Here is a 24,462-nt window from a genome sequence, read left to right on the forward strand (position 1 = left end):
GCATTGCACCTGCTTCCTAAATACTCATTTGCTTCCTCCTCCTGCACATAATTCAGTATATTCTCCTGGCACTGATTTTTGTCAGTGAGGGAAGTTAAATAAAAAGCAATAAAGAAAGATTGTATATAATAAACATACATATATATACACACATATATAAAACTATATATATTTAAAAGATAGTTCCCTTTAGGTTGCAAACATTCTGACTCCCTTCTGGAACTCTAGTTTCATTGACAAGATAAGACAAGCAGAGATAACTTGAGCATGTGCCCTCTGTGAAGAAAATCGACTTTAAAAATCTTCGGTGTTTTATTAGGCTGGACCATAGCCTGGGATTCTAAATTCTGGGAGTCAAGATAAAACTGAGAAACTAGGCCTCAGGCTCTGAATTCATAAGACTTTTCTCTCTGGGATGTGTGTGTGTGTGTGTGTGTTTAAACAATAAGCACTCTTCAGAATCTTTAAGGGACTTAAAATCAAACATTCTTCATATATTTTCTCAATGCTAAGCATCTCAGAGCCATGGTTCATATGTAATGTATGACCACAGGAGTTAGAATCAAGGGCCAAAGGTCATCAGACCGTCTGGGAGTTCTAGTTCCTGTTACCCCATAGCAATCTTGAAATCAGGGAAGGGTACAGAGCCTGCACTGGCCTGCCGCTCCCTACACCTAAGGTCACAGGTCCTGCAGAGCAGACCAAGCAGTGGCAAACTGCAAGAGCAGCACGGGGAGCAGGCAGGTAAAAGGGGGTACAAGAAAGCTGGGGAATGAAAATAAGAGGAAAGCAGAGAAGAGGGAGTAAGAGGGCAAAAGGATGAAGAAGGAGGAATAGATGAGGAGCAGAGAGAAGAGGAGGGAAAAGAGTAGGGCTGGACCCCCACACTTGAAGCAATTGTTTTCTTTTACACAGTGTCCCAAAAAGGGTGTGCGGGGGTCTGAAGTCAAGCCGCACAGGGAGAGATTAACCAGCACACAGGGAGACTCGCTAGGGCGCGGCAGAAGGCAGGATAAACACAACAAGGTGACGCCATTTGGTTTGAGCAGCACGGAAAGATACCTTTTACTATGTATGCAATATTTATACTTTTAAGTACTTTCATAAGGCAGTCCCAATCTAGAGACTGCCTGATTTCCAGAGGAAATTAATTTCATCACCTTAGATTCTCAGTATTTTTGACACTCCTGAGGACCTCCTCGTCATTACAAATAAGGCAGAGCCCACCACAGGGGACTATCCCCAGGCACCACCACATGGAAACAGCTCTGACTACCCACACTCCCTGAGGAACAGCTGGCTCAGAGGCCTCCTGGGAGACCTGGAAAGTTAAACTGTCCCCAGGGTCAGCTCGCTTTATCAACTTTGTCATCTTGGGGAGAAGACCTCCGAACACACAGCCACCATGGCTCAGTGGAAGAGAGGATATTAAAACAATCTCCCCATCAAAACCAAACTAAACCAAACAACACTCCAATTTGGGAATGTAATCATATAATACCTGCTTGGCAAAAATGTACGGTTGGCTATAGAACAGAAAGAACTATGTAAATCCAAACTATTGCCTCTTAATCCTTTAATTAGACTGAGTCCTTGAGAAGGAAACACAATTCATTGTTACTGAAGGAAATCAAGAGCAAATACAGCCTGTGACATACCTACACACACACACACACATAATGATGTATTCAAATAAATATGAATAAACACTCAGGCTGAAGGGCTCAGTCTAAATAGAAATTTATTTGTTTATGAGAGCCATGATTTGGGACATGAGAAGTTCTCCAGGGATGTGCTTGGAAAAACACGGTGAGAGGGCGAGACTCAGCAACCCACGGGCATGTCAAAAGATGTGCACAAACTGTCTTGGGTGAACTCTGCTCTGACTTCAGGCCAAAGGTGTTTGCTCACAGGGCCCTGACAGCTGAATGGCTGGAAGGCCCTGGCTCGAGAGACTGTATTCGGAGCCTTTCTTCTTCTTCATCTTCATCTTCATCCCCTTCTTCACTGGTGTGTCATGTAACATAGCGCCCACTTCTACCTCAACTTGCTTTTGTAGCTTTTTCTTTTCTCTCCTTTTTTTGGGCTTTGGGGTAATGTCCTGATCATCAGCGGGCCACACACAATCCTCTCCATCCTCAGCAGAAACACCAGAATTCTCAGCCCAACAAGGGTCTCCGAGCTGCCGTTCAACTTGGTCTCTCTTCTTCTTGGCCTGGGGTTCAGTGTAAGTCTCCACATTTTTATCTTTTGTCTCTTTCTTTCTTTTCTTTCCCCTTTTTCTCTCCATTCGGGTCTCTGCAAGGTCAGGCCCTGCTGCTATGACCTGTGGCTTGTTCTTCAGTTCTGCCATCCGCTTGGCAAAGTACTCTTGGATGGTGAAGGCACTGGTCGTTGTGGTGGAGGACGCATTCCCATCTGGAGTGGCAGGGCTGGAATCATCATCCTAAGGTGGGGAAAAAAGTTAAGACCAATTAAGCATCAACTGTTGACTCCTCACACCATCCCGGAGGAGTGCACATGGGGCTACTTGCACTGGGAGGCAGGAAAACAGGCTGAGCGCCTGCCCAGCTTCCACCTTGTCTCTTTGTCTCCCCTCTGGTAGAGCTCGACAGCAAAGCACAAAGCAAGGTGGCCACTCTGGTTGAATATTGTATGTATTCAAACAGACAGAAGCTAACTTCATAAGTGAACTGGCAAGTCACCTACATGGAATATTGAGTAAACAGCTGCTTAGCAACAATGTTATACCTGATGACTAAGTACCCAGAATCTCCCTTACAAACACAGGGACACTGAAGTCCTCCAGCTTTGTGATTTTTGTCGGATGCCTATTTCAGCTCTGTTATGGATTACACAGGTCTCTGTGCATTGACCTGGAAGCACAGATGACATATGTATATGCTAGCCCTTCCTGTGACAGGAGCCCAATGCCAACCCAGAACTGGGTCTGTTGGGAACACCTGTCTCCTGCACAGGCAGAGGGTGGCCCTCCAGAAGAGAATGCACCAAGGTTGAAAGTGCAAGTGTTCCCTCCTCCACAAATAAAGAACAGGTTAGCATGGGGAACCCTTCTTCCTTCGGCTGGGGGTGGGAAGAAGAGAGATGGCCTCATCCTTATTACGACACGGATTAGATACTTGTGGCTGTGTTAGTCTTGTTTCCAAATGTGAAGAATTACTCACTCATAACAGCTGGGATTAAGTGATGTGTACATTTTAATTTTAAATAAATACGTTCAGCTGTACGGCTTTAGAAGTGAGAAAATTCCTAACTTAATAGGCTGGGATAAAAAATGAAACGCTACTATCAAAATGTGGGTTGTGGCTGGCTGGCAGTAAGAGGATGAAAACTTGTGAAAGAAAAGTAAGTACCTACAAGATGAAGAATATAAGGACTATGCCTTACGTAAAGTCAATGTTTCAAGTAACTATGCCCACAGAAACTTTTGAAATAATCAATCCATTAGACAATAATGCTAAACCTGGGTTTTCATAATAACCTGGTTTCTTCTTTCATATTTACGTATTTGCACAGAAGAGACTCGTTTGACCCTTTCATGTTGGAAGGGTAGGAAAATGGTTTTCTGAATAAATCTGTTTCCAAATTAGGATTCTGCAAATTATTATGAACTTGTCAGGTGAAGTTCTGTCTATGCAGCTAACGTTATTACAAACCAACACATATAAATGGACTGTGCATTTTCTTGATACAGAACTCGAAAACCAGCTCAGTGGAATCAACATAGCACCCTTGTTGAAATTCTAGCAGAATCGATATTCCATCAACGAACAACTGGGCTTTGAGTGGCCACTGCCCCAGTGAGCCAAAGAGTATCTTACCAACAACATCACGACTTATCCAATTAACACAAACCTTATTTTACTCAGGGCAAAAACCACAAAATCGTGTGGTCAATTTTTAAAATTTCAAAATGTAAAATGCAGAACATATGGAATAAACCAACTAAGCCTTGGGAAGAAGTTCAAATGTTACCTATCAGCATTCAATTCTGGCTGCAATCCCTTCAGGTAATTTTGCTAAAAATTTAAAAACAGCTACCGCAGGAGAACGAAACAAGGTCACTTGTCTTTTTAATTCCTTAAATGTTGAAAAAGCTGAAATTCTGCATAGCAGAATGAGAAATCTCAAGGTCTCCTGGTACTAGCTAATCCCAGTGTGATGGACAAGAATGCTCTTGCCTTCCATTTAAGGGCACGCAGCCACACCCAGACGGCAGGCAGTCTGTGAAGGTGGCCCGTTTATGTAAAGCAGGTCTCATTTAGTTTCATGGCGTTAAAAGGAGTTTATCTCACGCGGGCCAACTCTTCTGGTGTCTGAGGAACTGAAATTTAAATTATATCCTATGGCTCCTTACCTTGCTCACCTACATATTACCTCCTGAATTCCTGCTTTCAACAGTTAAATCACAGGAACTAATTGATGGCATTAATCACACTTTTAATTATTAGGAAATATAAGACTATTTTTGAGTCGCTTGTTGAATTCAGCAGGCCTTTCTAATTCCAGAGAATAACTATGCTCATACTCAACTCCTTACGGTGATAAGGATTTTAATAACCACGGGCCACTGCACACCAAGCTTAGCAGGGCATGGAGACAAGCAAGAGGTGCCAGCACCCAAATCCTATTTATCTCAAAGAAAAGTGTAGGCAAAACAATGGCTTGCTGGGGAGAGCCATTTAATGCCAGGGGCAGCCACCCTCCCACACTACAGGAATGTATCTGTTTTAAAAGCCACGGAAACAGCAGTAATCAGTTGCAGATCTGACTCTTGTAGGAGCAGTGCCCAGGACTCCTACATCATAAGCTCATATTTTGATTTTATAAATCATAAACCTGGTTTTACTACAGTAATTGTAATCCCTGTATTCTGTTTTCTTGGCCATAAATATGAAAAATATACACCTTTTCAAGATAACTAAAACTTTTCATGTTTGGTCTTTATTTCAAAGTCAGTACTGAAAAAAGCAACAGTTACTTCTAGTTGTTTGAAATAGAGACAACTTGCATCTTTCCCCATTTCCATTAATCACATAATACAACCTCAAAAAAAAAAAAAAAGAATCTGTAATGCCACACATGACTTCTACTAGTTCGTAAACTTCGAGAACGCACCAACTTGCTAACTGTTCTAAAAACTAGCCAAATAAATGACAAATAGGTTGAAAACTTCCAGTTCCATACAAAATACTACCAAGGGAGGTATAGTTCTTTTTTAATAATAATTTTGTATTATGATATGTTAGTGACCATACAGTACATCCTTAGTTTTTGATGTAATGTTCCATGATTCATTGTTTGCGTATAACACCCAGTGCACCATGCAATATGTGCCTACTAAACATTTAAGTTTAGGGATTCAGGAAACATTTTTTTTTTTTTTTTGAATTCTATTTCTTGCTGTTAACTAATGAAGTTCCCTTAGGTGAATCCCACAGCCTCTCTAGGCCTGTTACCCATTATCAATCAAAGCAGTAGGTTAAAGGAGGTCATTTCTTTAGACCTTGAAGGTCTAAAACTTACTGATCTCTGAAGAGACATTTGTGCTGGCCACTCCTCTGTGACAGAAGAGAGCAGAGAAGGTACAGTGAGGCAGTATAAGCAGGCAGAAGAGATGAGCTCTGTTCATAGCAAATCACCACAACTGTCAAGCCAAGATGCCACAGAGACCAATATACCCACAGTCTACCAGTGCAACAAACATTTCTACACCACCTGTAAGAAGGCACACAGTCAAAAAGCAGATCCATAAAATACCATTCAGAAGAGCTGAAAGAGCCAAATACTATTTTGTACTGAACAGCTGTTAAGAATTTATTTTAAAAAGAGGCTAAAATCAATAAAAGCAAAAAACTGAAATGACTATTAGCTGAAGGATAGATCTATTTTATACCTATATGCTGGAAATCACCCCAAATAATGATTTTACCCGACTGGAATCAGAACTGTGGTGGGCTTCTGGAATGAATAATGGGCAACCACTCCCTTGGCTTTTATGCCTCCACAGTCTAAGATTCTTTAAATCCTGGCTTGAGTGAGCCAAGAGTTTTAATAGCTGCCTAGTAATGGCATGCGCAAGGAGAAATGCAGGCTTTCACTTGGGTCCAGTGAAGGATACAGGTCTGAGTCGTCTGTGTGGGAGCTGGGCTCTGCCCCGTGGAACCCCCCACCCTCTGTGCTGACCACGGCCTCCTGTCAGTTCACACGGGGGACAGGGACATGTCCGAAGTAACTGTCCATGTCCAGGACCAAGCAGGATACCTAAGATGAAGCTCTGCAAAGAAAGAGGTCCGTGAACGAGGAGGGGACATGGTAAGGGAAAAACAAAGTAGTTTTAAAACAAATCTCTCCCTAAATTTGTAATACATCCACAGTATTGCCTTCCTTTTCATCAATTATTCAGAAAGACCCAAAGGTACATTCAGAGTCTTGAAATCTTTTCCACATATTTTAGAACCTACTCTTTTTAAAATATGAAGTGCAACTTTATATTTGTTGTTCTGTTTCATGAGTTAATATTACCTCTTCCCAGAAAATGTCTTCTCATTTCTCTCAGAGCTTAAAAAAGTATGTGTTAAAAGAAAAAAAAAAAAAACACCAAAAACATCTGATAATCAGTTCTCCCAAATGATAGCTGGGGCCTTAATTTCTACCCAAGCAATAAATATTCTGTGGGTTGGAACTCAGGAGCACCTGCTCCTCACTTCACAGAACCTCAATGGTTTAAAGCCAGAAGGGCCCCGTGGGAGTGTTCCAGTCAATCACAGAAGGAAACCTGATGCAACGTGGCCACACCCGGGTGTACTGAAGGAAGCAGCCATCATTAGATGCCTTCAACATGCCAGTCACTTATTATCATAAGCCAGCTCATGTGACCCTCACAGCAACCCGAGGAGAGGCATTTTCTCCATTTTACAGATCAAACTGCTTAACTGCAGAAGGTCTTGTGGCCATAAGGCTGCCAGACACAAAGCCCTTTCTCTTTCCACTATGGCATCCTAACTTTCGGCCTGGGTCGCAGAGACTCACTTGTTACTGTTGCTCTCTTCAGAAATCATCCTAATACCGAAATCTGTATCAGTTGGTCATATAATCCATGGACTAAGATCCATGCTCAACTTTGACGAGGGCAGAAGGTAACTGACAAAAAAGTTTCATGTAGAAGAAATGTCACCAGAAACAGATAGTAGTTTCTAAACAGAAAAAAAAAAAAAATCCTTAGGTAGTTTGCAGTTTATATAAATAAAAAATAGCCCAAAGCCAGGCTGAAGAGTTTTATAATTAGTCAAATTAGCATGTAAATTCACTTAGCAAAGTGTGAGCGTTTTGAAGCAGGGAGTAAAAGCCGAGTCCAACCTTCCACCTAAGGCAAGACCCCCTCGTGGACAGATGTCTTACGACTCCCAGACAGACACATCTAATACAGACAGCAATTACTTGGTGAGGCAGGCAGTCTCTCCTACCATTAACTTGCTTTGTCTGTTTTCTCAACAGCAACAGTTAGATTCCAGTTGGTTCAAGCCTATATACCGTGTGCCATCCTGAGAGCTGGAGAATCTTAGGACCTAAACCTATCTCTGGTCGTTCTGAATTATCACTGGGATTGGGAGCAGTGGGACAGAATGGATGCAAAGGAAACAAGACCTTGCAAAGAGAGATCCTTAAGACATCAACTATAATATACCACAATCATCACAGGTACCTGAAAGATGCCCAAAACTATGCATGTCAACTTTTCTCCCATGTCCACAAAATTGTGAGTTTGTTCTTTGTTTCTTTTAGGTAATTCTAGAGGCTCTGCAGCTCAATGAGCTATCTGCTCAAGCACCTCTGGGTTCACAGTCCTCTGTGCCTTTCAAACATGTATACTACGATGGATTAACAGCAAAATGCCCAAATAAAAAGGATTCTCGTTATTGTTTACAGAAGGATGTTGTTAGTATCTTGCAGGGCAGGAAAACAGAGCAGTTTGGGTTGAGAATTCAGTGAGGTGTTTGGGGCAAACGCACTATAAATACAAAATCTTAACTTATGATAGATTATCCAGTGATGGGGTTTCAAAGGCAAAAGTCTTTCAGCTCACTGAACTCTCTCATATGTCACTGTTTATCTTAAGTGACAAGAGGCTGCAGCCTTTTGATTTCCATGTTAAAACACAAGAGAGTGTGCTGCAACAGTAATCCTTCAATGAACTTTCCTCATCGAAAGAAAAAGTAGACGCCCAGAGCTCAAAAGTAATGGATTTAGCAACTGGAGTTTTAGCTCTGACAGCTGGTGCCTGCGATGAGCAAATGCTCACTTCCACTCTCCTCTGTTGTCAGCTTGGGCTGGATCAGTCTGTGCAAAGTTAAGGAAGCTTGGCGAGTGAGCGCTTTGGAAGAACATTTTGTATCTTTTCCAAATTTTTCAGGACAGTTCTGACAAATACAAATTATGTCTTGATGTACTCCTGGGACGTAGAAATTGCACCCATTCATTCTGGACAGAGATAAAGTCATGAAGTGATTTCATCACTTACAGGATGAAGGCACTACTGGAATATGCACGCACTAGAGCCTTTGCCAACAGGTGGGGCAGAATGGGCTGATGCAGTCACTCATTATGTGGGCCTCGGATGTTCTTGCAGATCCTTTATAATAGTCAGGTGCATCAGCTTCTCAAAGATGGAGAGCAAAACTGCCTCCTTCGACAAGACTGATCCCTTCTGAAACATCCTCTCTTCTTTACTATGTGACTAGCAATTCATGAGTTACTTCTATTTTCTGATTTTGTATAATCTGCTGTGTAAGCATCTTCCCAGGGAAATGTTAAGTTCCTTGAGGGCAGAGACCATTTGTATTTCATTTATATTCAGCACACACTCTCCAAGGAGGAACAACCACATGGTAAGTGCTCAAGGAAAGCACAAAAGACACCAAGCCCAAGCAGATCAAGGCTGGGAGATCCTCTCACTACTACCCACTGAGCCATAAACTTTGTATTTATTGGTAGAGATCTGTCTGCATGATGGGCAGGCCTACTGACTAGAAGGTAATGGAAAGGTGGGAAGGAGAGAGTCAGCATTTTGCAGTATATATTCTTCCCATTCAGATGAAACCATTTCCCTCTCATCAGATCCCACCATGCCTCATGGTGCTTGTCTTTTTTTTTTTTTTTTAAAGATTTTATTTCTTTATTTGACAGAGACAGCGAGAGAGGTAACACAAGCAAGGGGAATGTAAGAGGGAGAAGCAGGGTTCCTGCCGAGCAGGGAGCCCAATGTGGGGCTCGATCCCAGGACCCTGGGATCATGACCTGAGCCGAAGGCAGACGCTTAACGGCTCAGCCACCCAGGCGCCTCTCCTGGTGCTTTTCCAATGACTTAGGGTGATCAGCCATTACCTCCTGTGGCCCTCAGTGATGCAGAGGAGCTCAGTCAATCGATGCACACACTTCTCCTCTGGTCTGTTACTCTACCTGTTACCGTAGTCACCTCCCAGGAGATAAGTCAATTGGGGAAGAAAAAGAAACAAACGTGCTGTGTTGTATGAGAGCTGTCGCATGCACTCTGTGGGACTGGCGGAGTACAGCAACAACACAGCCTGCATAGGCTGAACTGTACCTGTCATCAGAAGAAAAGGTTGGACAGCGAGAGTTCCAGGGCATATCAAGAGGCCAAGGTAGGAGCTTATTCTGAGAAGACAAACAGCCAGATGAAAGTTCCACCACACGACCCCGGTTGCAAGTTGTTAAGGTACAGCCTATGTTGTATCCTGAGCTGAAAATACAACCTGGAAAAGCCTCTGATTCTAACGAGTCATCAGAACGGGTTTGTCTCCAAAGGTTAAGCTAAGCAGTAATCAATACTGTTAGTCAGGAAGCAGGAATTGTGCCACCATGCCGCATTTCTCTCCTTACTTTCTATGTACCTTTTTGGTTCCCACATGATTGAAAACATTTCCTGACAAAGAGCTGTTTCTGCACTCACAAAAAGTTTATTCAAATGTGAAATTGTGTGTGTGTGTGTGTGTGTGTTTTCAAGATTTCCATCACTCACATCTGGAGTTAGGCTAAACACACACAGTTTCAGTTGTCACCAGTCGTAGGGAATCTGCCTGGGAAACACAACTGCCTTTAGTCTTAGAAAGCATCACAAGAGCCAAGAACAAATACAAAACTCTACCTGACTGAAGAGAAATTTTGATTAAAAGTTGGGTTAAAAATAAAAAAAATATAATACTGGCAGTAGAATTATGCAGCAACTCAACTGGAAAACACCTATAGACACTGTGTATTGGGGGTCAGGTGGGCAGGTGTGCACATACAAACAGGTTCTAGGAACCCATGGCATGTATTAGAAGCCCACTCTGCAGGAGTTCCAGGGAGTGCTCTCTGGAACGGGACTGGCAAACTAGGGCCCATGGGCCAAATCCAGCCTGCTGCTGATCTCTGAACATCCTGCAACTTAGAAAAAAAGGGTTTTACACTTTAGGGGCGCCTGAGTGGCTCAATCGGTTAAGTGTCCAACTCTTGATTTCAGCTCAGGTCATGATCTCAGGGTTGTGAGATTGAGCCCTCCACTGGGCTCTACACTCAGCACAGAGTCTGCTTGAGATTCTCTCTCCCTCTGCCCCTCCCCCAAATAAATAAATAAATAAAATCTTTTAAAAAAGGTTTTTACATTTTGAAAGATTGGGAGGAAAATCAAAAGACTATCTTACGATTTGTGAAAATTATGTGCATTTAAAATATCAGTGTCCATAAAGTTTTAAATTTTATCAGCAAAGAATTTGTGGAAGTTTGTTTTCTCTCTAGTATATAAACATAATAGATGCTAAGTATTTGCTGAACAAATAAATGAATAAATTTATTATCAAATATCTGCTTTTGGAAGTGTTAGATGCTTCTGAAGTATACACACATACACACACATAAACATATAGAAACATATACATCCACACATATTGGGGGGCTTTGGGTTTGACGGGAGTTCTCAACGTCCATCACTTGCTACCTTCCTGAATTAAAGCTGGTGAATGGTAGAGAGGCTGCTAATTGCTGCCTGATTTTAAGCAGCAAAGGATGGTAGATAAGGAGAAAGTCTGGTGACGAAGTGATCAGACATTAAAGAGAACTCTCAACACCCTGTAAACCTACAGAGATACCTTTCTAATAATTAGGCATTAGAACTTCACTTGGCATTTACACACTCAGACAAAAACTGGATATCTCAGAGAAGATAATGGAGAACTGGAAGGGACAAAATAACGTGCTCTGCACTGAACGACAGGAGAACAGTACAAATAACGCCAATTCCTCATATGAAGGCCAACGTTAACAAAACTGTTCTTTTTTTTTTTCTTTTTGCCTGGTCAGCTGCTCCAATTACCACTCATTAAGAAAAGCCAACGTAAACATGTTTTAAAAGGATGGTTCTCTATGGCAACAACTTCTCAAGTAACTGACATCAAAACTACTGACAAGAGTCATACAGCCTCTGGGGAAAAAGAGGGGAAAGAAAAAAGAGGAGCAGGTTTCCTGCCTCCCTGAAAGGTCCTAAGGCTTGGAAAGTTGCAGTGACTCATATGACAACATTTCACAACATACTAGCCCTTATAAGATAAACGAGGCTCCTCCAAAGCTAGAAATGATCAATGTGACATAGACACCAAATTCTTTGAATGAAGTCTAAAAATAATCCAAACTGACTATATTTTATAATTCTAGGTCAACTGGTTCTCTTCCCTGCTCTCTGGAGGCAGGACAAATAGCTTTTATCCATAGTTGAAGGCTAGTATCTGAACCTTAAAGAACAGAAGCAGAGGCTACCAGAGGATTTGTCTCCACAGAAGACTTGAAAATTGCTTAGGAATCATGGAAACTCATACTTAGGCTCCTTATTATAGAAACCATAGCATTTTTTTGAAGAGTTCAGAGAACCTAGTACTTTGAAACTAGGATTAGAGCAGGAATAGTTACCTGGAATAGTCAAGATTATTTTTAAGAGAAAGGTAAATTATTTTAGGTAATTGAAGTCACTAACAAAACAAAGTCCTTTCCCTCAATTCCTGTGTATTATATAAGGTTAACCCTTCTATACTCTTTTTATTTGACCAGAAATAAAAATAACAATTAAAAACATTTAAAAATACTTTTTTTAAAAAATGATTTTATTTATTTACTTGACAGAGACAGCCAGTGAGAGAGGGAACACAGGCAGCACAGGCAGGGGGAGTGGGAGAGGAAGAAGCAAGCTCCTAGCGGAGGAGCCTGATGTGGGGCTCAATCCCAGAACGCTGGGATCACGCCCTGAGCCGAAGGCAGACGCTTAACGACTATGCCACCCAGGCGCCCCTAAAAATACTTTTTAGTAGCAAATTTGGTAGCACAAAATAATTCTATGTTTAAAGGATATTTAAGTTATTAGTAAGAGTAAATTAAATAAAATTCTGAACTCATTGAGTCACATAATAAAAATAAATGACACAAAAATACAATCTTGAAAAGGCTCAAGTCCAAGGCTTTGGCCATCCTGTCCCTCATGAACAGCCACTGAGCAGCTACTATTTACCTGGCCAGGGTTGGGACCTAGATAAGGAGGCTCCCATCACGAGGGAGAGAGACTGTAAAAAAATAATATTAATAAAAAATGAGACCTGGGTAGATGTCATGTAAGTGGTCTTCCCACCCCAACAAAAATTAAAATGGTTTGGAGTTCTAAAAACAAGAGAACTTGTTTTTAGAATAAAGAGAAACTAAATGATAAGAAAACCAACTACAAAACAACTCAGTTCAACAAACCCCTAACCAATTAAATGGAGACCACAGTTCTAATGAGTTCATAGAAAATACATTAGCCATCAGGGAAATTCAAATCAAAACCACACTGAGATACCACCTTACACCAGTGAGAATGGCAAAAATTAACAAGGCAGGAAACATTGGTGAGGATGTGGAGAAACGGGAAACCTCTTACACTGTTGGTGGGAATGCAAGCTGGTACAGCCACTCTGGAAAACAGTATGGAGGTTCATCAAGATGTTAAAAATAGAGCTACCCTACGACCCAGCAATTGCACTACTATTTACCCCAAAGATACAGATGTAGTGAAAAGAAGGGGCACATGCACCCCAATCTTCATAGCAACAATGTCCACAATAGCCAAACTGTGGAAGGAGCCGAGATGCCCTTCAACAGATGAATGGATAAAGAAGATGTGGTCCATATATACAATGAAATATTACTCAGCCATCAGAAGGATGAATACCCACTATTTGCATCAACGTGGATGGAACTGGAGGGGATTATGCTAAGCGAAAAAAGTCAAGCAGAGAAAGACAATTATAATACAGTTTTACTCATATGTGGAACATAAGGAATAGCATAGAGGACATTAGGAGAAGGAAGGGAAAACTGATGTGGCGGAAATCAGACAGGAAGACACACTATGAGAGACTATGGACTCTGGGAACCAAAATGAGGGTTTCAGAGGGGAGGAGACTGGGATAACGGTGTAACAGGGTGTTAGGTATTAAGGAGGGCACATGTTGTAATGAGCACTGGGTGTTATACGTAACTAATGAATCACTGAACAATACATCAAAAACTAATGATGTACTACTATATGCTAACTGAACATAATAATAAAAAAAATAAAAAAGAAAAGAAACATTGTTTCTATTAAACATATAATCCTTCTCTAATGTGTTATTATACATATTAAATATATAATCTCTCAGTTTTATGGAAGCTATAATTTTTTATTTGATAAGGAAGAATGATAATATCTTAAAAGCTTAAGCAAAAAAGAACAAATAATGCCACCTCCCTACCTGCTCACGATCCAAAAGGGTTCAGTAAAGTAAGATCTGCTTTTTGTTTTTGTCCCTAACTGGCTCTGCCTCTGTGGAGAGGCGATGCCCTATAGCATAGTGTTTCTCAAACTATCAGGGGGAAGGGCCCACTGTTTTTCTTTTTAAAATCTCCAATCTATTATGGACCAAAACTTTTGTAAACAGACCAAGACTATTTACAAAGTAAATAAAATAAAATAGACTACAATAAAATATAAAAAAATACTTAGTGAAATTTTAAAAAGTCATAAAAAACACAAGTTCCAATTTATGGAACTTAATATCAAGCTACAAAAGTTGCTAGATGCTTACTCTAACTTCTGTCCTTGCCATGGGCTGGTCTGCAGACCATACTGTGAGTGGCAGTGGTATAAAGTGTTTGCTACCAAAGGAAAGAAAGAAAGGTACTGAGTTCAACGTAGCGCAAGTGCCAATCACTCGAGTGTCAAAAAAATCTGACTTGCATTGGACAGAATGTGTGATCTTGGACAAGTCACTGGCCTTCTGCGCCTCAAAGTCAATCATTTGCAAAACAAGGAAGTAGAGCTACTCAGGGACATTTCTCCAACACAGTTTTAGACTGTGTGTTGTTCCTCAAATGAAATCTTTTTTTTTTTAAAGATTTTATTTACTTATTTGACAGAGATAGAGACAGCCAGCGAGAGAGGGAACACAAGCAGGGGGAGGGGGAGAGGAAGGAAGCAGGCTCATAGCGGAAGAGCCTGATGTGGGGCTCAATCCCAGAACGCCGGGATCACGCCCTAAGCCGAAGGCAGACGCTCAACCACTGTGCCACCCAGGCGCCCCTCCTCAAATGAAATCTTAAACAGAGGCCAACTTGTAACACATCAGAACTGTAGTTGAGGTGGGGTTAGGGGAACCCAAAGCTCTTGTCCTAAACCTTCTCTCCCCTGGTAAGGCCTCTGAGGCATCTCTGAGGAACTCCAAGGGCTCTATGTGGAGTTGGAACATTCAAATATGCTGTAGCCTTGATAATTTCACAGCTCTCAGTCAGGAGACTAAGAAGCTTTCAAGAATACAATCAGGCCTTTACTATTATATAATATGCACAGTTCTTAAAGTTGTCATTAACATTTAGAATTCCAGCAACTGGCTGTCAGAAGTGTCCAGTGAATAATTTCTTTCAAAAATGGTAACGAAGCGTCAAGCCTGCTCTCCTTAATACTGTAAAGTCTTGTAAACTGGGTTCTGAGGATCCAGATGATTCAGAGGATGTCATTCTTCCTGCTTCACCTGGTGAGGCTCCGAAGAGGAACCAGAGGGGAGACGGTGATGTCCAGACCCACATCACCAGTGTCACTGCAGACTACTGCATGAGAAGCAAAGCGTCGCCTTCTCACCAGCCATGGCCACGCTCTAACCCAAAGAAAGGTTCCTTTGCATCCTATTTTCATTACATCACAGGATGAAAATCTGGGAGAGAACGTTATTTCTGTTTTCCTGGCAGGACAGAGGGATAGAAGGAAAAATGAGCCAATATTTCACTCTTCTCTTCCAACACTGGGCCATCTGTGTGTCAATTTCTTATTATCACAAAAGCTCTCAAAACCATTTGCTTGATCTGTCAACAAACAAAAAGCCAAATCTAATCCTTTCAGTCCAAACCTACGCCCTGGCAAAAGTCTAACCAAACAAAACAGTCCAGTGACTTAAAACTCTTGGGTTGTTTTGGTAGTCCTTCCCTTCACCCCTCACTTCTTTTTCTTTTCTTCTTCTTTGTTAATGAGTGTCTTATTATAAATTGGGTTGTTAACTATAAGACAATATAAATTTTTACTGGTACTAAAACAACTTTCAAAAAAGCAATAACCCACTTTCTCCTTTCTGGCTCTTATAGAAAGTAGAGGTAGGCCCCCAAACCCTGTTTGAAGTCCTTGCTGCCAGGAGATGGTCGGTTTATGTCTCTTGTCCTAGGACAGGAAAAGGATGCACTCTCGGCACCGTGTGCTCGGGAGAGATAAGGCCAGAGATTTCTGTCCTCAGCACCTTATCAGCTTTTCCTGCTACTTTCCAGAGCAGACAGTACCATGACTGGCAATAAACTAAACTAGTCTAAGGGGGGAGGTGGGGGCAGGCTGGGTGTGTGAGCAGCTTGAGATTGGAAGGGGGGTAGGAAGGGGTATAAAATGAGGGAAAGAGATGAGGCTTTTAATATATCTTAAAATGGTTTGGTCCAAATAAAATTGCCCGTCCCCCCCTTTTTAAACACATTTGTTTTATATATGTTTTTGCTAAAACTGCTTTAACAGGGATAAAAGGTTTTATAAGAACTTCCTTTCTGGTTGGAATGCACAACCACTTTCCTTGCTTTGAGCCCTGCCCCTAACTGCCTTGTGTTACTGGCTCCTGGGCACGTAGCACAAGACCCATCTGCTGTCTATGCTCTGACAGGGGCCTAAAAACCACAAGCAGAGAGAGTGCTTTCTTGGGGCACACGTGCCTCATTTAGATAACTAGTGTTTTCTGTGGCCAATTCCATTTCCATGTTGCACAGGAACAAGCAAGGCTATGAGACACTCCTCCAAATACAGAAGGATGTCACTGGTGGCCTCTTTCATTCTGCAACAAATCACACCTGTGAATCCAAGAAGGCATCTATGCTTTAGAAATCATGGTCTTTTTCCAGCTGGGGAACAAAGTCAGCTGCTGGAGAAGAATCTAGACTAAGCAGGGAAATTTAAAATGAGTATGGCCTCAGTTATTGCTAATGAACTCATATGAAAGTCATACAAATTTAGCAGTCTTCTTTCTAAAACTATTACCATGGAAATTTCCAAACATATAGAAAAGCTGAGAAAACAGTAAAATGAATCCATTAACACCCAATACCCAGTTTTAACCATTATCAACACATAACCACTACCAACTCTACTCCCATTAATTCAAAACAAAGATATCATAAACTTTCACCTATGTTTTAGTATGTATGTTGACAAGATAATAGCTCCAAGAAAAATCCGTAACTAGAATACTATTATCACATAAAAAGATTAACAGAAATTCTTTAACATCACTAAATATTTAGTCTGTACTCACATTGCTTTTATTGTCTTTTCAGTTATTTCTTATTACAGTTCATTTGAATCAGTTTCCAAATAAGGTCCACATATATATAGTGATTAGTTGATATGTCTCTTATCTTTTAGGCTGTTCGTTCTCATTCCCCTTCTGTTTTTTCAATTTCTTACTGATGAAACCAAGGCATTTGTGCTACAGGGTTCTCCCAGAAGCCGTATTTTGCTGAATGGATCCCTGTGGTATGGTATGGGTTAACACGTTCCTGTCTCATGGATGTCTTGTAAAGTTAAATCTAGAGGCAGCTCTATTTTCTAATGCAGCACTTCTCCAATACAGCATGTTGCTTTATGAAAAACGGATGGATTCATGGTTAAGTAAGCTTGGGAAACAAACCCAGGCTATTCCTCCCTTTGATTCATAATGCACACTATCATCTGAGATATCTAGTAGTTGTTAAACGTCAGAACTTCCCAAACTTATTTCACTTTGGAACCCTTTTTGGCATAAAATTCATTGATACCCCATGGAATTAGCGTTCTGCTGCACCTGCTTTAAGTTCTGTTCACAAAGATACTGCCATGATCTGGATAAGGTAAGTAGTTCTCCTGATTAAATCTTATAGCTAAATCTTTGATTTACCTTGTTCTAAGGGGTCAGGCTTTTACCAATGAACCATACATTTTATGCAAAACTGGTAGACACCTGGAAGGGAAACGACAAGAGGACCAGACAAGCATTCTGTTATGAACAACCAGCTTGCTAGGTGACTTTGGGAGGAGAGGTTAGCTCTTCCCTAGATATCCCATTATTGACATGGGACTATTTTTTCCCAGGCTTAGTCAGAAATACCACTCTTCCGTCTTGTAATAGAAAGTGACAGAGAAATAAGATGTCCTAAATCACACAAGTATGTATGTATCAAGTTTTAAGACTGCCTATACTCTAATCATTTTCTTTTTAGGATTATGTGCAAGCGTTAAGAACTATATACTCTGACCAGTCGGATCAGGGTGACGAAAGATCTTAGAACCAGGTTCCACTTAGAAGTTTGTGAAAGTTCAAACTACAGAATAATGAATAATTTCTAATATAATCAAGAGGATAAAAATGGAGAACATAATCATGAATCAATGAATCAACTGCTTTAGAAGGCAATTTCTAAAAATAAAATGAAATAAATACATGTGATTATTCATCAGTGTTGAATACCTACACAGAATGGAATTCCAAATGACCTTAAAACACAATAATTTGACCATACATACCCTAATGGGATATACCCTAAGAACAAAAAGAAATGGTAAAACAAAACAAGAAAACCCTTCAATCAATTTTTTTTTTTTTGGACAATCAAGTTATCGGTGTTATTCTGTAACTATCATGTATGTAATGGGAAATAAACAAATGAGTAAAATAATAGTATAATGCTTTTATTTCTAGAATCCATAGATTCCAAGAATTCTTACTGTGGGTAAAATAAAGCTAAAAGATTAGTAATGTTAAGCCCTGTGGTCCTGAATTTGAACTAGTAATATGAACATAAACTCATAACATATTTTATTACTAAAAAAAATTACACTTCGGGGGCGCCTGGGTGGCACAGCGGTTAAGCGTCTGCCTTCGGCTCAGGGCATGATCCCGGCGTTCTGGGATCGAGCCCCACATCAGGCTCCTCCGCTATGAGCCTGCTTCTTCCTCTCCCACTCCCCCTGCTTATGTTCCCTCTCTCGCTGGCTGTCTCTATCTCTGTCAAATAAATAAATAAAATCTTTAGAAAAAAATTATACTTCGGGCACCTGAGTGGCTCAGTCAGTTAAGTGTCTGCCTTCAGCTCAGTTCATGATCCCAGGATTCTGGGATCGAGTCTCACATCCAGCTCCCTGCTCAGCGGGAGCCTGCTTCTCCCTCTTCCTCTGCTGCTCCCCCTGTTTGTGTATGTGTTCTATTTCTCTCCCTCTGTCAAATAAATAAATAAAATCTTTAAGAAAAATTATAGTTCAGGCACCTCGGTGGCTCAGTTGGTTAAGTGTCTCCCTTCAGCTCAGGTCATGATCCCAGGGTCCTGGAATCAAGCCCCACATCTGGCTCCCTGTTCCGCGGGGAGCCTGCTTCTCCCTTTCCCTCTGTCAAATAAATAAATCAAATCTTTAAAAAAAAAAAAAAGATACAGCCTGATTTCAAAGACATTAAAGCATGGAAGAAAATGTGAGTCTCAGCCATCAAAAAAAATGAAATCTTGCCATTTGCAACGATGTGGATGGAACTAGAGGGTATTATGCTAAGCAATATAAGTCAATCAGAGAAAGACAAACACCATATGATTTCACTCCTATGTGGAATTTAAGAAACTAAACCAAAGAGCATAGAGGAAGGGAGGGAAAAATAAAACAAGACGAAATCAGAGAGGGAGACAAACCATAAGAGACTCTTAATCATAGAAAACAAATTGAGGGCTGCTGGAGGGGAGAGGGGGTAGAGGGATGGGGTAACCGCGTGATGGGCATTAAGGAGGGCACGTGATGTAATGAGCACTGGGTGTTATATACAATTGATGAATCACTGAACTCTACCTCTGAAACTAAAAATACACTATGTTAATTAATTGAATTTAAATATAATAAAATAAAATTTAGTAAAGAGAGAGAAAGAGTGCATGCATGCATGAGCAGAAGCGAGGAGCACGGGGAGAGGGAGAGAATTTTAAGCAGGCTCTGCACTCAGTGTGGGACCCGACGCAGGGCTCCATCTCAAGACCCTGAGATTACGAACTGAGTGAAAATCAAGAGTTGGATGATTAACCGACTGAGCCACCCAGGCACCCCAAAATTAAATGGCTGATTTAACTAAATGAAGTGTCAATATTTAACTTTAAAAAAATATAGCATACATTTAAAAAAATATTTTCTTAGGATCACATAGTAAACAGGTACATGATTTCCAGTTTGGAACTTCTTGGAATAAGAATTAGGTAAATATCTAAAGCTCACACTCTATTTACAAGCTTTCCTGATACATAGAAATAAAACTAACTTTACTGATTTCCAGAGTCTACTCAGCAATTTCCTATAATTTGAAGCTACCTTCCTTTTAGAAGGGGCGTTGGTATAAACGTTCAGATTTTACTTAAGTAAAGCAGCTTCCTCAGGTTGGCTTTCTTGTTTGTTGAAATAGAAACCACACCAAATCTAGGTTATTGAAATCAAGACATAAAATAAATGTAAGCACTTGTTAAAAAGTGATTTGGAGGGGCGCCTGGGTGGCACAGCGGTTAAGCATCTGCCTTCGGCTCAGGGCATGATCCCGGCGTTATGGAATCAAGCCCCACATCAGGCTCCTTCGCTATGAGCCTGCTTCTTCCTCTCCCACTCCCCCTGCTTGTGTTCCCTCTCTCGCTGGCTGTCTCTATCTCTGTCAAATAAATAAATAAAACCTTTAAAAAAAAAAAAGTGATTTGGAGTCTAGGCTCACAAAATGCTTCAACACCAGTCAAGTAGAACTTAGAACCTCCATATGATTTTAAGAGTTATAAAGAGAATTACAGAAGTCCTGGATGTCAGGGGACAAAAGTGACTGGAGGCTGGCTGTCATTACTGTTACTCCTCTGCTTGAAACAACTCTGACGCAGAAAAGATAAATTTGTCCAAGAACAACAGCTGACAGATCAAAACCCAACCATTTGAGCCTTGCGCTGTGTGCAGAGATTGAGTGCCATTCGAAGAAATAAACCTCTGAATGAACTTCCTAGAGACTCAGTCGGCTTCAGATAAGAATTAGCAGAACCCTGACAATCAGAAAGACCTACCACCACTCTGATTCCTGATAAACACAGAGAATTTATATTTTAAATCTTAGGGAAGAGAAAAATAATTATTTGGAAAATTCCCATAAAGGTTAAAATTTCCTTTAGGTTAAAGACTGAGTTTTAAACAGAATTTCCTGGTTGTTATAAAGCAGTTCCAATGGAATTACAAAAGATTACAATTTAATGACTGATAAGCATCAGAAAATACGCTAAACTACACTTAGAGCTATTAGTGAGATCCTACTAATTTAGGGCCAGGTTTAAGCCTCTCACATTATCTCTATGGAAGGACTGGCCTAGCAAATTAACAAATAAGAATCCTCCTTCAGAGTTTAGTTTTTGAACCAAAGTCTACAAAAGACAAGGTTCTTAAATGTTCATCCAATGGTGTTTCAGTGATAAATTATCCAAATGACATAATTACAAAATAGCTTGAATTACAAAGAATTCCTAAGGCTAAGGGAAATACTTAAATTACTTAAAAGAAAGGCTTTCAGGTAGCTTCAAGCAATTTAGTGGTGCTCATTTATATGCAAACATTTGCTGTACTAATTACAATAAATTCTTATCAAATAAGCAGTTTTTTCCCCCATGGCACAAGTTTCTTCAACTCCAAACTTCACAAGAAATACAAGAAAATCTTGAATGTAAATACTTTTCACAACACTGAACTAGTGTTGAAAGATCCATTTTCAAGTACCTAATTTAGAATGTACGTTGCTTGTGCATGTGTATCTATATCTATACACACACGCACCCTATGTAAGGCTGGAGTAATGCATTATTATAAAGGAACACAAACAGGGGCGCCTGGGTGGCTCAGCTGGTTAAGTGACTACCTTCGGTTCAGGTCATGATCCCAGGGTCCTGGGATCGAGCCCCACGTGGGGCTCCCTGATCACGGAGAGCCTACTTCTCTCCCTCTCCCTCTGTCTGCCGCTCTGCCTACTTGTGCGTGCTCGCTCTCTCAAATAAATAAAATCTTTAAAAAGATAAATTAAAAAATAAAGGAACACAAACAATGCACTGTGACTAGTCCCTTCCTGCTTAGCTAGGCAAGTATTTAGATTTGTTGCCAGGCACATCAAATTCCAGACGGTAGAATTAGTTACCTAGAAGATTCTGGACCAAGCATACGACCAGATTAAGGAATTTTACATGGCTAACATGGCAGAATTAGAACATAGTAAGAGGAAAGATAAGGCTGTTCATTCTAGCACTGACGGAGTCCACATGACGTAAAATGTTCAGATTGTACTTAGAGTAAAATAGCTCCCTCAGGGCAGCTTTTCTGTTTGTAAAAATAGAAACCCCACCACATCTAGGTTATTTAAGACCTAAGTTTAAGCATTTGTTAAAATGCTACTTGGAGTTCATAATCCTAGTCATTTTTCCCCCATTTTCATTAATCCAAAACGCCTTGCAATGCTATAGAATAATCCTTCATTTGTTTCTTTGTCAATATAGTCATTAAAAGTAATCAGCCAGCTGAATTTGTTGATGGCCAGAGAAATCTAGTATCTTCTCAGTTTTTCTGCTGTTTTGTAGTAATGAACCATGTTAAGTCTGTGATAGTCTTGTGGGAGGGAATGAATAAATTAGGTACAATTTACCATGTTTTACTTGACTTTTATTACATTTGAAGTTTTCCACAATACAATGTTTTTAAAAGTGAACGTACATCTGCTAGTCTGTAAGGAGAATTTTTCCTGGAGTGCAGTAAGAAACCTAAGGCATCTGTGGTAAGTGAAAGTGATCGCTAACTAGCTGGCCTAACTGACGCTGGCAGTTCCATTATCGTAAGAGAAATCACTGTGGACTCCCACAAAAGAAACAAGGCAGAGGGGAACCCAACCAAGGCAGCAAGGTAATCCCATCTGTGCGCTGACTCAGACGGGGACAGAGAAGCCAGCAAAGCGATGTGTTTCCCATATGAGATCATGGATTGGCCACCAACAGCCGCTACTAATGTTAGAACAGGGTTTTTCCCTGAAAGAGTCACAATTCCTCTCGCTAGCAAAACAGGAACTGATCCTAACAGGAATATTATGTAATACCAGGGAACTGAGGAGATTGGGAAAAGCAGGATGAGGGGTAGAGAAGAGCGACAGGATGAAGGTGGAGGAGGGAATGGAAAAGCCTCTCAGGGGCCCTTAAAGGGATCAAGACCAGGACAATTCCTGCAGCCTCACCCCTTCCAGCCTGTTCCTTCTTTCCAACGATCACCAGGCAACTTACAGACCATCAGAACATGACAAGGGAATCAAAACCCTTATCTCCTCCACAGAGAATGAGCACAACTAAGGAGATGCTAGGTAAAAAAAAGAATAATGGGCCAACAAGATAGGGGGCTTGCTGGACAAACTCTTTCGCTGGACAGAGAACAGTGGTCAAGTGAGGAGCATTTTAGGAATGCAGCCAATCAGCACACAGCCCATAAGCAGCACACTTCACAGGCTTAGTGGCAGAGCTAAAAATGCAAGTTCCCAAAGAGACAATAGGTGTGAATTTTTAAGAGGTCATAACACAGCATGTAAGTTATGATCCTGCTTCTGAAACAGCCAGGAAGCAGTAGACACTATTACTACCAAACCCACTCGCCTCCACATGCCAAGGTTTTAATTATGGTTATCCCTGGGTATCTGGATCAAGGGTTTTTTCTTCTTCTTAGTGCTTATCTATAGGCAATAATTTTTCTGCAATGACTATTGCTTTTACAATAAAAATCATTTGAAATTAACACACACATGCAAACAGGAAAAAACCTACTAGTTTAAGGCAGAGGGCTCGTTCCTCCAGGATGATCACGTTTTGGTCAGACTTCTGTCATGCCCAAGAGGCAGGTGAACTAACCACAAAGGGTGGCATTTTCGGAGCTCCCTATGCCACTAGCTCCATGCTCTTTCCCTCATCTCTTTCACTTCCAGAGGCCCCTAATGCCTCTCTCAAGGTCCTTCCTCCCCCTCCCCCGCCTTAAACCACACCAGCTGTGCCTATAGGGATTCTAATGAGGCCAAATGAAAAAGCCGTCTGTCATGTGTAGTGATAGCAGAAAGTAGCCAAATAAGAATAAGGAAGCTTATCAGGAAGACAAGGTTCAAGGTGAGAATGGGCTTTTGGCAGAATCAGATGGGTTCATGAGAAAGGTCAAGTAAGGAATCACACCATCAAATGAAGCGTGAAAAAAAATAATTAATAGTAATGGCAATGAAATGATAGGCAAGTGAACGTACAGCAAGTGCGAACAAAGTAAAGGTGTGACGACATGGAAGGCCAAAGGTAGCACACACATTTTGCTAGCTAATGTTTCATTACAGATCAGTTGCTACATACCTGCTCCTCCCCTGGATCTTTCTAAACTGCAAAACAATCACGCTCCCACCCCGCCATGCTTCGAGTTCCTCAGTTACTTCCAAATGCATGCAGAGACTACAGTCTAAGCTCCTAGCATGTGTCTTATTAGGGCTCTCCAGGAACCTATACCCACCCTAAAATACCCGGTCCAAAAGTCAAAACTAATTTACAGGGAGACTTTCTTTTGATAACAAGCCCCTCAATAGTGGTTTCCAACACTTTTCAATGGAGCACTCACTGGCAATACTATGTATACAGCATCGGAGGGTAAATGCATCCAGTTGCTTGCTGGCAGCAGCTGCAGGTGACAAGCCCAGGGACAGCAGCTACTCCAGGCACACCTCCGTCCCCGTCCACTCCAAGGACTCAGGGGATCAGTATCTTGGTACACCTGCAATCCATTCATGGCAC

General features: G+C 41.0%; 1 protein-coding gene across 1 annotated transcript in view; it reads right to left on the reverse strand.

Moving 5' to 3' along the window:
- Nucleotides 1-1,701: 1,701 nt before the first annotated feature.
- The window catches only part of PINX1 (PIN2 (TERF1) interacting telomerase inhibitor 1), an 81,520-nt gene continuing 58,759 nt past the window's right edge, over nucleotides 1,702-24,462 (reverse strand). The window contains exon 7 of the mRNA XM_019792772.2: nucleotides 1,702-2,446. Within this exon, the coding sequence (XP_019648331.1) occupies nucleotides 1,889-2,446 (558 nt within the window). The 3' untranslated portion in view covers nucleotides 1,702-1,888. The remainder of the gene's footprint in view (nucleotides 2,447-24,462) is intronic.

Source organism: Ailuropoda melanoleuca, chromosome 5 (genome assembly GCF_002007445.2).
Source record: "Ailuropoda melanoleuca isolate Jingjing chromosome 5, ASM200744v2, whole genome shotgun sequence".
In the NCBI taxonomy this organism is placed as follows: domain Eukaryota; kingdom Metazoa; phylum Chordata; class Mammalia; order Carnivora; family Ursidae; genus Ailuropoda; species Ailuropoda melanoleuca.